The sequence below is a fragment of the Sciurus vulgaris genome (genome assembly GCF_902686455.1).
Source record: "Sciurus vulgaris genome assembly, chromosome: 5".
Lineage (NCBI taxonomy): Eukaryota > Metazoa > Chordata > Mammalia > Rodentia > Sciuridae > Sciurus > Sciurus vulgaris.
In genome coordinates, this window is record NC_136465.1 from 39304067 (window position 1) to 39318637 (window position 14571).

A 14571-nucleotide genomic window follows, 5' to 3' on the forward strand; every position below is an offset into this window, starting at 1 on the left:
TTTAGTAAGAAAATAATTCATTATAGAAGTTATGCTTTAATAGCCACATACTGCCACCTAATGGCTACGTCTGTAAGTACTGCTGGGTTCTGGCGTCTTTCCCATTTAAGCCACAGGAGAGAATATCTCTATATCCATGCTTTCCTCAATACAGCAACTGAATCCTGAACAGAAATACAAGTACAGAGGAAAAACAGTCAATAAAGCTAAAGTATTTTATTAATAATTTATTGTCAGTAAGAAAGACTGGCTAATGGTAGTTTTCAGTAAAAACCTTTACAAGACCATTGCATCACAAATATACAGACACTATAAAAACTGTGTCATGGTGGTTTTGGTCCTAAACAGGTCTGCAGAAGGTCCCCATTACACTTTCCAATAATGAAAAATGTTTATAATTCTAAAATACAGCAACCCATTTAAGACATGTCCATGTATCAGATTTTCCCTCATCCTATATGTACAGCTAGAAATAAATGACTATATTGAAATGTGTTAATGAAATGTCATACTTCAGTGGAAAAGAACATATAGTGAAACCCTGGTTATAGTAAAGAATCAGGGTGCTAGGTAATGACACTTAATACCACCAAAATTCAGCTGAAAACAAATGCACAAAGTGTCTCCAAAGTCTAGTTAAAACTATGAAAAAATCAAATCTGTACATAAAATTTACAAAAAAAAGAGAAAGGAAAATTAAAATAATCAAATCTATATAAATACACGAACCATGCTAACAAGATGGTAGGACTTATTTTCGCTTCATTATTTTAACAGACAATGTAAATACAAAAAGATGTTCAGAAATGGCACAGCCAATGAAATCTCATCCAATTACAGTGGGTTAGGACACTGGAAATGGCTAACGTCAAGAAGCGCATGATTCAGTGCAGCCATGCCCATTTTAGCTCACCGAAAAAAAGCGCTTAAGCACTGCTGCAAAGAACAATGCAGATTATTGATATAATCTCTAGGTTCGATAAAGTCCAGGCACTTTGGGGGGGAGTTTGAGTGTCAGACTTCTGTATGTTGTTGAGAATCCAGTGGAGGAATTGTCACCTCTTCAAAGTGGCCGTCATCTCCACTCTCATAGTCACTCATCATGACCTCAGACTCTACTTCACAGCACGCCGACACATCGGAGCAGGAAGCTGTGGAAGTGTACACAGACATGGGCATGTTTTCTACAGTGGAGGAGTCAAAGTTTCTTTGATACCCTGGAGGGTAAGGGGCATAGGGTTCTCTACAAGTACTATTCTCACCAGTGCCTTTGTTTTGAGGTTCAGACATATCGACAGGATAGAAATTGGGCAGATACTGATTCAAGTTGAACCTCTGCCGATTTCTGGACGAAGACCCCAAGCTACCTGCAGCAGGCATGTCTCTAGGTGGGTGTATAGATTCAAACTGATCGCTGAATTCTGGAGGCAATGGTGGTAATTCATCAGGTGCAGGGAAGTCTTCTGGAGGTGGTGGAAAATCACTTTCAATGTCGTAACCTCCAGGATAATAGTCTGTATCGATGGCATTTGGATCTGCTGAGTACAGGGGTGTATGCTCATCAATAACCTCGTAATTGGGGAACTCTTGAATATCTGGCAGAGGAACACTTGGCATCCAATCTGATGTATCCCAGTGGTACCCTTGGTAGAAAAGAAAACAAGAGATTTCAATGTGTTTTCTCCTAGATTTTGTGCTTTGGAAAAAGAGCTCAATGTTTCAAAGACACAGAGAAGCAAAAGAATTTATGCATTCATTCAAAGCACATCACTTTGGAAACCCTTGTCTTTGCCCTGAATACAATGCCCCACCCTGACCCAGTTCTGAAGATCTTTATGAACCTGGTTCTGTTTCTAAAATATGAACTAGTAGTTTTAATACACACCTAATATTCAAAGAAACAGAGTTCTAAGAAAAGCAGTATGTAGCATCCAAATTACATGCACTTTTCTACAAACAACTCCATTACCCTTTCAAACTACTTTGTGTAATTTAGAAATCATTGTTCTATATGAACAAAATATTAGCTCTGTCTTAGGACATGAGTTAAGAAGTTTTTCCCTTCAGAAACAAGGAAGCTCCAGTCTATTAACTATCAAATGTCACTTGATCTGAACTACTTGTCACGAAAACATACTAGTTAAAATAATAAAAGTACTTGTCAAAATAGTAAAAGTACCCTTGAATGTGTTAAATTTAGAAAATAAGCTTCCTTTACAATAACTTAGTAAATGTAGTATTTAAAAGCAGTACTATTTTTCATTAGTCCTAAGGAAAACAATGAATTATAGTAGCACAGGTATGTTTCAAAGCATGCTTCCAAATCAAGCAAAAATACAAACAAGTCTTGAAAAACAGAACTGTTTTTGACAGACTACAACAATCGATCTTTGCTATTTTTGAAAGGGCTGAGGATTGTTTGACTATATAAAAGTATCTTTTTTTTTTTTTTTTTAAAGAAACACCTCTTCATTTTGGGTTACCCACCCCGCTCTTAGGATTTTAAAAATCCTTTAACAGCTAGGAAAAGGTTAGGCAATGCGTACTTAGAAAGCAGTGCACAACAACCACGGACTAGGTTGCTGCTGCAAACACTGAGCAACCAAGTGAAGCAAGTCAGCACTGGGATCAAATCGTTACCAGTTACTTTTAGTGATTATCAATGAACAACTGGCATGCATAAGTCACCTCTTGATTTGCTGAGGTCAGGAGCAGCCAAAGATTCTTTTGGTGGCAGAGTAGAAAGAAAAGAAAACATTGATAATTAAAACAGATAGCTGAAAAGGCAATAAAGTACACAGTACACTGTAAACTGGAAAGGCCCAGTCAGCCATATGCTATGTCTTTACACCATTATCTATAAAAATTCCAAGTGGCTGAAAAATTAATGTAGCACACATAAAATGGAAGCGGAAGAAGATGAATGATGATGGACCAGAGGCTTTGCCAGGAACTCAAACACATTTGACTTTACTTTCCTTGTTCCTGGCAATCTAAACCTGAAAACAGAATTTTCTTAGGAATAAATAAAATCTACAGGTTCTAAAAAACACAAACTGATCAGGTTACTTGGGTGATTATCTGAATACATGTAACACTACATAATGTGCAACTTGACAGCATGCTATAACCTTGAAATGTATAAAAGTCATAAACTTAGTTATACGTAACTAAAAGCTGAAATCTCTCCAAAGCTTATCCAACATTCAATGTGATTTTATATTTATGCTGTTAATCTTTCCCTAGGGAGATCGGTAGCTACACTTATTCCTCAACCTCCTCCCCCCAAAAGTATAATTATACCTGCTGTTTCAGGGATGGCATTTATATACAGGACTCTAGTGCTAGGTCAAAGGAAATAGATGTAAATCTCAGGGTCATGGGACATGGCTAAGCTTTGGGTTCTCTCTTTCAAAAGGGCTCGAAAAACCCCCTAGTTGTTATGAAGATTAAACAACTGTAGTCAAATGCTGTTAGGTACTACTGATAACTGTAGACGAAGTAATCATGGTAGAAACAGGGTCACTTTAGTGATTTTTCTAAGTAAGACCAATGCTTCCAATGCACTCTAAGAAGTACTTGAAAACCCATGTACATAATAAACTAATTTGGAACAAACAATATTTTATTGAGGCTTCTTTTCTAGGAATTCAAATAAAAAAATGAAGACTGATGGTTCTAAAAGTCCAATAAACCAGTATTTATGAAACATATCTGTACGATTTTGTTATTAAAAATGTAGCAATTCCTTCAAAAAATGAAGATTGGCAATTTTGTAACTAAATAAGTGCTTAATAATCTTTAGAATTTAAGCTAGCTTTCAATTTTAAATTCAATTTATACTTAGAAATTTTTCAGTGAAGGAGACTGCAGTGAAGGAACTGTTTAAATCAGTGTTTAAAATGTTGGAATGTCATTATGTTAAAACTAAAATTCCCTAAGACAAAATAAAGATAGCCTTCTGAGTCTCTAAATAAAAACATGGTACTTTTTATGGTAAGTAAATCTAAGCAGCATCAGTATCTTCAATGACACTGAAACCTCAAACCCTACCCCTTCCTCTCAAATCTGGCAAAGAAAATTATCCTAAATCTTGACGGCATCCATTTCTAGCAAAAAGAATTCCTTGAACTTTAGTGATGGTTGTTTGCATATATTTGGGGTGGGGTGGGCAGGGAATTGAACTCAGGAGCACTTTACCACTGACCTACATTTCCAGCACTTTAAAAAATTTTTAATATTAAGACAGGATTTCACTAAACTGCCAAGGTTGGCCTCAAATTTGCCATCCTACTGGCTCAGCCTCTTAAGTAGCCAGGATTCCAGGTGTGTATACCGCCTGGTTGGATGCTCTCGACGGCCTACGTTAAGTCAACTCTTAAGACTATAATTCCTAAATCAGGGACTTTAGAGTTAAATGGAAATTTGTTAAAAATGCAAATTCTCAAGGCCCAACCCAGACCTATTTGATCAGAAACTCTGGTGCTGGGAACCAGCAATCAGGCTTTGAGCAAGTCCTCCAGGTGATGTGATCTGCATTGCAGTTTTAAAACTACTAGTCTGTGCCTTTCAAGTGTTACTCTAACTTGCAGTAGCACCATGTATAAATAAGAAATCTAAAAAAAAAAAAAAAAAAAAAAAAAAAAAAAACTACACTAAGTTGCAAGGTGTGTTCTATGTCCTTTCTTATAATTCTAAACAGATATAGCTTCAAATTAAATGGTTTTCACTAAATCAGTTATGAAAATATGCCTCCTACTATGTTTGGCCATTTTCTTTGATCACACTCAGAGAAAAATCAAAAGTCAGGAGTCAGTTTTAGGTAATTAGAAAAGTCTTGTGGTTATCAGTTCTATTCCTGTTCACAGGAAGAGTTTTTTCTCTTAAAACTTTTAGATAAAATTACTTCTCAATTTCTTGGCATTGTACCACATAAAGATAAGTTCTCAGAATCCCATGGGTTACTTCTGATGTCAGGATGAATCACTATGAATGGTGAAAACTAACAAAAAGATGTAATGCCCAATGAAATGTTTCTGCGATACCCCTGTACTGTGAATACACACACCCTCGCAAATTAAAAATACTAAAACTGAACCTCCCAAAACCACAAACTGTTTTTCAAGACATTACAACAGGCAAAGCACAGGCTCCATTTTTACAGTCAGTGTACAACAGAAACACAAAGCACAAGCATTTATGACTATACCTTCTTTAGTCACCGTGTCAACTACAGCATTGACAAGGTGTATTACGGTCACTATGGAAGCTTGTGAAAAGGTACAAAAGGAGTCAATTAGGAAAATCTTCAGTTAATTAGAAAACAGAGTACGAACTATAATTTCTTAATATTATGCAATTTCTGCCTTTTAATTTAAAAATGTGGAAAACAGAAAGCTCTAGTACAACCATATAATTATGCATGACCCCTGCACTCTTGCTGTTTGCTATGTCTCAGAGTCTTTTCTAATCAAGATATATATATTCATTATTGTTAATGAAAGGAATAAAGCAACTGTTTTAGTGAAATTTAGGAAATCTTTTGAGCTATAAAATTTCTCATGATTGTAATTACAGGTCATGTTGGGCAAATTCTTATTTTAATATCTCGGACAAATAAATGATTTCATATTAAAGAGTAAAGAAATTTAAGAAAATGCATATGCAATAAAAAATACAAAATTGGTTATGTGCTTCTTTGTTCTCCCCCCACACCCCCATCATTTCTTATCTTACTGCAGATGGACTAACAGCTGGTGAGCAAACATACCAGCAGAGAAGTACAAAATATTTGGCTGTTTCCTGGGTAAATTCCCTTTTCATTTGTGTAACAGATTGTTTTAAAATCTCTGTGCCATGATAAATAAGTATGCACGTGATGGGCAGACGGATGGCCCCCCAAAATGTTCACATCGTGAAACTGGGAACCTGTGAAAATGTTAACATATATGGCAAAAGGAACTTTACCAACATGGTTAAGGACCTCATAACGGGGGGATGGAGAGACTCTCCTGAGTTATCTGGGTGAGCTGAATGAATTAATAAGGGTGTCTGCAAGGAAAAGGGAAGGACCTTTCCCAGCTGTGGCTGGAAGGAGCTATGACTATAGATGAACGGTCAGTGACAAGACATTCTGCCTTTGAAAGATGAAGAAGCCGTGAGTCAAAAGATGTGGGCCTCCTCAAGAAGCTAGAAAAGGAAGCACAGATTCTTCTCCTAGAGCTTTCAGAGGAATTCGGGAGCCCTACTGACACCATGATTTGAGCATAGGGCAATGCGTAGTGGATTTCTTTAAACCACAGAACTATTAGATAATTATTTTTGAGGTTTTGAGCCACTAGGTTTGTGATAAACTGTTTCAATAGGCTTGGAAAACTATTAATAAAATGTGTAAGTACAGACTCAGCACAGACTTAAACTTTCTGATTGAGAATGATTATATTAGGGTGATTATTAAAATATAACCACTCCTGTCTTTTCCTCATACTGTATTAACTGGTAATTAATTTTTATAACTAATCTGGTCATAATATGTTCAAAGAATTTATAAGTATTAGTAAGAAGAATGTGGTTCCAACAAAAACAATTAGAAAAAGAAAGAAAACTACTGACAACATTCTGAAATGTATTTATGAAGAACATTTAAGGATCAAAATGTGAATTACTGGCAATATAAACTTTTTAGAATTGAAACTAATGGGAGAAATAGTTCTGATTTGTTTTTATTGATTAACAAGTGAAGATATATCCATATACTCCATTACACACAACACAGGTACACGCTGATAGCACATAAAACATGCTTAAAATCAGAAATGACTGGTCATCTTTAGTTTGGAAAAGAGTTCTGCAATGTATTATGGACAATGTGGATTTATGAACTATAAAGATGCAATGTATTATGAACTATGTTACTCTAGATTATGGACTTTATTACTTAGGATCACATAATTATTTTATTGTTTCTTTCCACCAATAAAATATTTATAATATGTAATCTTTAGATTTTCATGCAAGAAAAAAAATTATGGTTAAACCCACAAATTTGAGATTCAAAAATTTGCACTAAAACTTCATTTTACTGTGTCACTGAATATTGACAATTTCTCTACTGGTATGTGTAAATAAGGCAAAGCTGGTTATCAAAGCAATTTACCCTAGGGAAATCAGATAAATATAACTGATGCCACGGATCCCACTGTCAAATTTTCTCCGTTAGAAATATAATCAAACTTACTAGCAATCTCTTAAACTGTGCTCTCAGTCAGTACGCTCTGATCCAAATGGGAGCTGGGGCCGCAGTGGAGTTGGGGGAAGAGACAAATAAAACCTTGTAATACCAAAGGTGAGACTGAAATTGAACACTTCACATCGCTTCTTTAAAGGATGCATGTGTATGTGGTGCATGTTGTGTAGTCAAAAAATCTAAAGGACTTTTTACAAAACCCATAAAACTTCCACAACATTTATTGTTATGCAAAAAAAAAAAAAAAGGAACACAAGATTAGTCAATAAGACAGAAATGATCTTTCAGTTAATTGTATTTTCTTCCCTATTACTGCTGACATGTTGCTACAGTCAAAACACCTATTCATTAGAAACTCTTTAGTATTTTCCCCAGCAGATGTTCATGCAAGTGTGTACAGGTATTGCTTAAAGGTGGTCCAAGAGAAATACGGCAATACTTTAAGACTTAACTGGGGGCCTGGTGCATCCACACTGTTATGTGACACAGCTCGAGCAGCACTGTGCACAACAGGCCAGGGACCACACTCACCATTGTCGTCACATGATTCAGACTGGAAGGAGCTAAGAGACTGCACTTCAGACAGGCTCTCCCGGGCACTGTAGGGCTGAGAAGGCTTTTCTTCTAGAGGCTTCTTGGAAAGACAGGGATCGAGATCCACCACTTTAGCTAAAGGAGATGAGAGACGGACAATAAGTTCTATGTGGGCCAGGACTCTTCAGTTCTTTGCTGTGCTTTACCAAGTGACTGCCTAAAATTTATTCAAATCAACAAACCACTGAAATAAAAAAAAGAGAAACAAAGAAACAACAAACCCCCCCCCCCCCCAAAAGTGTGTAAATATTCTGTGATATTCAAAGAACAGAATTTCTCCATAAACAGACTTATGGATATTGTTAGAAAGCAAAAAACAAAACTTGAATTTTATTTTATAATGGTACACAGAAGCTAGGTGTGGCAGTGAGGGCCTGTAATCCCAGCTATCTGGGAGGCTGGGGAGGATCACGAGTTCAAGACAGCCTAAGGCAACTTTAGCAAAACCCTATGGTAGAGTGCCCTGGCCTCCATCCCCAGTAGGAGGGGAGGAGGGGTAGAAAGCACGTAGAGCTTTTTTTGAAAGCATTAAAATAAACGTTAAGTTGGTCATTTAAATACTGCTATTTCTTCTGGTCATATTAAAAAATAACTCTAATGTGGAAATGCTCCCCTTCTATTACTTTTTATTATAATAAGCCCCCAAAGATCCAGTTGAGAGTTTTTATCAGTTACAAAAATGAAATGATTTTTTCAGAACATTAACTGGAACATGACACTGGAATAATAATTGGAACATTCATTAAAATAACACCACAGCCATGATGCTGAGTTAGAATTCAAGAATCCAAAAAAGTTTCTCAAATCATAAGGCTTTCAGATTTTAAGCATATATATTTCTAACAGAGTCTCCACGTTTTGACTTGAATCACCAGTGGCAGTGGCAGAACTTATAATTTCACTGTTTATCTCGGTAACATCTTAGTGAGATGAAAACGGTTTTTCTTACCGTCATAGTCGAAGTCCCAGTTAGGCTTCTGTATCGAGTCACTGTCAGAAGGAGAGTTTGAGGGAGGCGGGGGAGGCAAGTTTGGTGCTACGCTGCAGACAGCCACTGCTTTCCGGTGTCCGTGCATAGACTCAGGATTAAAAGTACTGAATTCGGGATGCTCTGGTATAGCAGATCCTTCAAAAGAATTTCTGTCCAGATTATTTCTAGAGTCACTTGGAATGCTTGGAGTGTAGGAGATAGGACGGACAGGCACCTGGGGTGGTATGTCTGAATAAATGTTCTTATTTAGCTTTGAATCAAAATATGGTCTTTGCAAGAAAGCTGTGGTTGGTCCCAGGTGTTTGTCTTCTGGTTCAGCCTGGTGTTTCTTCTTTCGACTAATCATTTTTCGGCAGAGGACAAACACCACCACAAGTAAAAATGTCCCTGCTAAGAAAACCACAATTCCTATGCCTTCGGCCAATCCGATGTTCCATGGAGTCGACACGTATTGATTGGGAGCCGCCTCCTCACAGTGTTTTCCTCTGTATTCCTGGCTGCAGTTGCAGTGATAGGAGCCGTGTGTGTTCTCACAGAGGGCCCCATTCCGACAGGGGTTTCCAGCACACTCATCAATGTCACTCTGACACCTGCCAAGAAAGTGGAGAGGTGTTTGTGATATGTCAGACCTATGACCCTTCAGAGACTAATGCTAAAATCCTTCCTTACTAAGACATGCCAGAATAAAATCAAGTATGGAACAACCAGAACACAAATATCAACAGTAACAACAACCATAGATCTTTAATCATTTGATTTTATGCTTTGAATGTATACGTATTTGGGAGATGAACTTATCAAGTCAATATTTAACTATTTTTTTAAGGATTCGACAAATTACTAAATCAACCCCATAAGTCAAACATCAGTTTGTGAGAACTAGTTCTCACAGATAAGCTATCATTCAGAAATTTAGAATGTGCATTTTGAAAAATTCCCAGTATGTTGCAAACTCTTATAATAGACTAGATTAAATTTCTAAGAAAATGTTTGTGTTTGGGAATATGAGAGTTCCATAAAACATTGTAAAACCATAGAAAGCTCTATGCTTCCATTTAAAAATGTTATCCCCTTTGAAAACCTTCCTAGGCTCCTCACCCCTCAGGATAAGTCACAAGCAAGTCCCCCCTGCCTTTCCAAACATGGCCATGTTGTATACCTATGCAGATCTGCCTGCCATTTGTGAAATCTTCCCTCCTCCTTCAATCAAGTTTATCTATTTATCATCCCTCATACTCTGATATAAAAATTCTGATTAATGATATATATTTTTTTCAAATATGCTAAGAGTATTCATTGACTAGAATTAGGAAAGTCACTTTATGAGTTAAGACCATGTGACTAGAGGCAAAACACAGGATTACCATACTACAAGAGCAAAACTATATGGGAACACCTGCAAGGTGTGGCCACCAACAGCCTAATAAGACTGATAGCAAAGACTTATTTAAATATGCTACGCGAGCTGGGCATGGTGGCGCATGCCTGTAATCCCAGCAGCTTGGGAGGCTTAGGCAGGAGGATTTCAAGGCCCTAAGCAACTCAATGAGATCCCGTCTCTAAATAAAACATAAAAACGGGCTGGGGATGTGACTAAGAGGTCAAGTGCCCCTGGGTTCAATTCCCAGTACCTAAACAAACAAATAAATAAATAAGCTACTCTAGGCACTTATAGACAACATGTGCTGAGGAATTTTGTTAAACTGAAAAGTCTAACATAAAATGGCATCTCGAGTTGTGTGTGGCTCAGTGGTAGAGAACTTGCCTGGCACGTGTGAGGCACTGGGTTCAATTCTCAGGATTGCATATGAATTAATAAAATAAAATAAAGGTCCACTGACAACTAAGATAGATACATAACTTTTAAAAAGTTGAAAAAAATGGCATCTGAACTAAAATCTCTCATCCACTCTTTTGAAGGGGTGTATAACATGCCTCATTTGTATCACTTAGAAAATAGTAATCACCTCTTAGAATTAGGGTAAGGATTACAAAATGAGAGTTGAAAAAAGTTTCTAAATCTCTATATATGTTAGTTATAACATATGATGATAAAACGTCATTATCACTGCTCTCGAAGATGAACAGTTCGGCTTCAGAGGTATCTGCTATAGAAAACAATAAACTCACTGCAAGCATTTGCTGCCTGCAAGAGTACATACATTCTTTGTTTATAAATAAAACCTCTGAAGTACAGAGGTAGGTTTTTTCAAGCATAATATGTATTAATCCGCTTGTATTTTCTCTTATCTCAAGAGTAAGAAGATAAATCATAAAATTGTCAATGAGGATTATCCATCTCTGAAGCAAAGAAGTCTAAATTAATGAAGGCTGGTTGTGTCTGCTAATGAATATAATACCACTAAAAGGTGGAAATACAAATCTTGAAAGAAACCATTTACCTTTCTCCCTTAAAACCTGAATCACACTGACAAACAGCACCATCCAAACTGTCAAAACATGTCCCACCATTTTTACAGGGTTCATCTTTGCAGTAAGGACTAAGCTGGCATCTGAAGAATAAAGGAAAAATATGCATAAACTACATGAGTCTATAACAAAACAAAATACAAATGCATGAAGAATGTTGAGATATTTTACATGCAGAATTACATATTTCAAAAGATTTAAAAATATAATTCATTCTGAAATTTAAGAAAAATACATACCTCTGACCAGTGTATAGTCCTCTGCACTGGCAAATGAAGTCTCCATTGTCTACGATGCATGTACCACCGTAGAGGCAGGGGTTGGAGGAACATGGGTTGACGCTCACCTCACAGTAAGTCCCTATGTATAAGGCACTGCATTTGCAGTAATAACCTATATTTGTAAAAAAGGAACAAGACAGTCCTATCATTCCATGATTCAAAAATAATTCTTGCTGTACTGGTTTTTACCTTTATATCTAAGTGAAGATTTAATCCTCCAAGATCCATAAAAGTTGGTAAAATTCCCATGCCTTCTGGGTAGAAGCCTTATGGACAGCCTTCCACTGCTGGTATAGGATAAGTATCCAAAATGCTGGGACCAAAAGTATTTCAGATTTTGGAGCATTTTAATTTTAGAAAATCTACATTAATACTAGTTGAATATCCCTAACCTGGAAATGCAAAATCCACAATGCTCCAAAATGTGAAATTTTTGAACGTCATGTTGGCACTGAAAAAGTTTGGGATTTTGAAGCATTTCAGATTTTAGATTTTCAGTCTCATCTGAAAGTGACACAGTGAGGCCAGCCTCCTTGCTGCCCTGATTTAGACAGGTAATTTATATAAACATAATACAAACTTATTGTGTACACAACTGGGATTTTCAGAGTGCTACTGGGAGGATAAGCTGGTCTACTCTATTAGCTTTAGTGCACATACCCTCTCTCCAAAGAAAATGGCAGATAATCAAATATCTTTGAAATCTCGCTTACAGTATAATTTTGAAAATTTTTGCTCTATCAGTTACACAAAGCTCTACTTATAAAGCATGATGGCTGTCATTTTTTCCTAACTATTTTCTATTATAAGTGGCCCAACAGAAACTCTGAGAACAGAAGCTCCAGAGTCCCCACTAAGCCAAGGCTTCAAGACAGATAATGCAGTACTTCAGGAGGGTTAGAGGCCTTCTGGAAAATCACACTCCCATCTTGAATAGATAGCAAGACTCTAGGAAACCTCTGTGTTGAGCCATTGGATAAAAGGCGGTTCAAAGAACCAAAAAGAACTAATTGATAACAGTTCTAAGTTTTCCACAGTCAATGTCTGTGGAGTTGGAAGAAGAGTTCAGAGGTGGCTGTGGTTACCAGGGCAGGATGAACCGTGTATAGACATGCGTTCAAATATCTCATATGTGCCTGTAGAACTTCAGCAGCCAGAGAAACACATCTCTTCAGCCTAGTTGTTGGGAAGAATTTTAAGACCTGCTCAGATCTCTGTCTTTTTTTGCGGGGGTGGGCTACTGGGGATTGAACCCAAGGGTGCTTAACCACTGAGCCACAACCCCAGCCATTTTTTGTATTTTATTTAGAGACAAGGTCTCACTGAGTTACTTAGGGCCTTGATAAGTTACTACAGCTGACTTTGAACTCGCGATCCCCCTGCCTCAGACTCCTGAGCCACAGGGATTACAAATGTGTGCCACCATGCCTGGCTCCTGCTCTGCCCTCATATAATGCAAACTACTCATTTCTTCTGCAGTATTTCACAATTTTATTTGAATGAAAGGAGGAAAAACAAAAGTATTTAGGGCTCTGCCCCTTAAATGTACACATATGCAACATTTTAAGGATTTTAATAATATGAACAAAGCCTACCTCCAGTAGGTGATGGATTGCAAATGCCTCCATTCTGACAAGGGTTACTTGAGCAGTCTTCTGTAGCTGTTAATAAGCACCCAGGAGATATATCCACTGACTCTTCGATGTGTGCATAGCTTCTTGGTTTGCTATTTAAAGGTAATTCCTGCCCATTCAAATAAATGGAGTCCATACAGCCCCTGAAACCATTACCAACTTGGGGGCTTCTTCCATTCCTTGTTCCTTGCTGCCGGATGTGGCCACCAAAAAACACATAGTTATCTAGATTCAGAGTTTTCAGAGTTCCTGGGGCTGTGCCCGATGCAGTATGAACTTGGTCTAGAACCAATCTAGCATAGTTTCCATTTACTTCAAGAGATACTGCATGCCACTGCCCATCATTGACTTGAATGCTTTGAACAGAGACAATTCCAGGGCCACTTCCACAGTCAAATTTATATTGCAGTCTTCCATTATGAATCTACGATAAAACAATTACTTTCCATATTACTTTCATAGAATTTTCAATTATAATCTCTGACCAAAAATTTATAGGAGAGGTATGTTTGGTAAATGAAGGTAGAAAGAGTAAGGCCTTGCATTTAAGTACTATAAAACACATACTCATTTGTCCAAGGGATCTTTTAGGGGTATCAAGTTCCAGTCCCAACTACATACCCAAAAAAACACTATGGAAGTGAATAATTTTTACTCCCTCTCCATACATACCACCTGTACACAAACAAAGCACCATATAGCATTAAATGTCAAAACCCAGTAAGTTAAAAAAAAGGAAATTATCACTTCAAATATATGTAGGCCCTCTCTACAAACTGGCTCTATAATTGATAACATACAGTATTCAGAGTTTGAATATTAACTCTCACATATGCCTAAAAAATTTTTGTAAACACGAAATAAATCTCCATATTACTGCAAAGTAAAAAAGAACTTTTTATCCCACAAAGTAAAAAACTTGGACAAATGTCAATGAAGTCATTAAATATGGAATTCACACATCTTGCTTAATTTTTTAAAAGTGAACAATCAGAACACAAAATAAATTTATATTTTTTAAAGGCTGCCATGGTTAAAGGTGTAAAACTAAAACTATATGATCACCTACCTCCAAGATACTGTAGTCAGTTCCTCGAGCATACATTACAACTGCATGAGTAGAGTAGGTCCTGAGCCTCATTGTCAATTTCATCTCTAATTTGTTTTCATTTTCCATTAGACGGTATTTCACAAAGCTGTTTCCAGTAAATGTTATAGATGAACTTCCTGTGAATCACAGAAGAAGCAAATTTAAGGATACTTTTTAAAGTATGAGTTCTCCTCCTAGATGATGATTTTTAAGTTTAAGGTTATAACATTACAAAATTAAATTCCTTGGCAAAACATCTAGTTACTTAATTAACAGTATAGCCTGGATTGGCTCCCCATCTGAAA

The 14571-nt window shown here is 36.9% G+C and overlaps 1 protein-coding gene across 7 annotated transcripts in view; it reads right to left on the reverse strand.

The window, feature by feature from the left end:
* Positions 1–201: 201 nt before the first annotated feature.
* Positions 202–14571, reverse strand: part of FAT1 (FAT atypical cadherin 1) — a 125973-nt gene continuing 111603 nt past the window's right edge. For 3 of the 7 annotated variants that reach the window (XM_079142335.1, XM_079142333.1, XM_079142334.1), the window contains 9 exons: positions 14246–14403; positions 13138–13600; positions 11501–11654; positions 11234–11344; positions 8790–9421; positions 7778–7915; positions 5210–5269; positions 2689–2724; positions 202–1643 (listed from right to left, as the gene is read on the reverse strand). In XM_079142335.1, coding sequence (XP_078998461.1) covers positions 1015–1643; positions 2689–2724; positions 5210–5269; positions 7778–7915; positions 8790–9421; positions 11234–11344; positions 11501–11654; positions 13138–13600; positions 14246–14403 — 2381 coding nt within the window. In that variant the 3' untranslated portion in view covers positions 202–1014. Of the gene's footprint in view, positions 1644–2688; positions 2725–5209; positions 5270–7237; positions 7291–7777; positions 7916–8789; positions 9422–11233; positions 11345–11500; positions 11655–13137; positions 13601–14245; positions 14404–14571 lie in introns of those variants that run through there. The other 4 variants (XR_013764143.1, XM_079142336.1, XM_079142338.1 and 1 more) reach the window with 4 other exon arrangements.